General features: G+C 65.5%; 1 protein-coding gene across 1 annotated transcript; it reads right to left on the bottom strand.

The window, feature by feature from the left end:
• Positions 1-226: 226 nt before the first annotated feature.
• Pmar_PMAR002108 (immunodominant antigen Cp23, putative) lies at positions 227-764 on the bottom strand (the record flags this gene model as incomplete). Its single annotated transcript, XM_002768416.1, has 1 exon — positions 227-764. A coding segment is annotated over one exon (538 nt), but the record flags the coding sequence as incomplete, so codon positions are not given.
• Positions 765-895: the final 131 nt, after the last annotated feature.

Below are 895 nucleotides of genomic sequence, written 5' to 3' on the forward strand. Positions count from 1 at the left end.
GTGACGTCCTTGGATACGGCTGGAGAGAAGAGGATCACCCGAGGCGCCCTGCTCTGCTTGGGAGCCACTTCATATCCACGGAGTTTTGTACCTAAGTTGGCCAAAACCGCGGGCAGATGCCCACGGTCTTTGACCGACATTCCGAGGGACGAGCGCCCCACCGGAAATGTACCGGTGATTGTCACGTGGTCGGGAAGTGCCTGAAGAGCAGAGACCCTGAGCTTACTAAACTCCTCTTTGGAGAGAGGAGCTGGCGGGTTCGGGCCCGAGGGCCGGATGATAATCACGGGCTTCTCGCCGCCGCCGGCCGCCGCCTTCTTCGCCGCTGCCACGTGAGGGTTGCGGCGATTGCCGATGGTGGGGGCCTGTTGACGGCGAGGGGCAGGAGGGCGCTGTTGCTGCTGTGGAGCAGGACGCGGGGGTTGGCGGCGTGGGGCCGGTGGTTGGCGCCTGGGTTGCTGCTGCTGCTGCCGTTGTTGAGTAGTAGGCTGCGGGCGACGAGTCGCCTGGGGTATCTGAGATGGCCCCGGAGGGCCGGGTCTAGGTGGGGCAGCATTCTGCGCCTTGCGACCCCGACGCCGTCTCGTGACGGTCGTAAAGCCATCAGCGGACACCTGCGGTACCTGGGGTACCTGAGATGCCGCAGGGGCACGACTTACCGGGGCCGAAAGGGGGCCCGGTGAAGCCGTCAGGCCGGCCTCTACCAGCTCCACAATGGAGTCTAATAGGGCCGTAATGGCCGGCCCTTGGGGGCCCAGCGACATGGTTCCGATCAGGGTGCGCAGGAGCGCAATGATCTGCACCAGTGCCGCTGGGGCCGGCCCAGGGCCCTTCCCTTGCGGGGAGCACCGACCTTGTGGAGAAGGTAGAGGACCAGTAGAGTGGTCTCGGGGGG

The sequence above is a fragment of the Perkinsus marinus genome (genome assembly GCF_000006405.1).
Source record: "Perkinsus marinus ATCC 50983 genomic scaffold scf_1104296968368, whole genome shotgun sequence".
Lineage (NCBI taxonomy): Eukaryota > Perkinsozoa > Perkinsida > Perkinsidae > Perkinsus > Perkinsus marinus.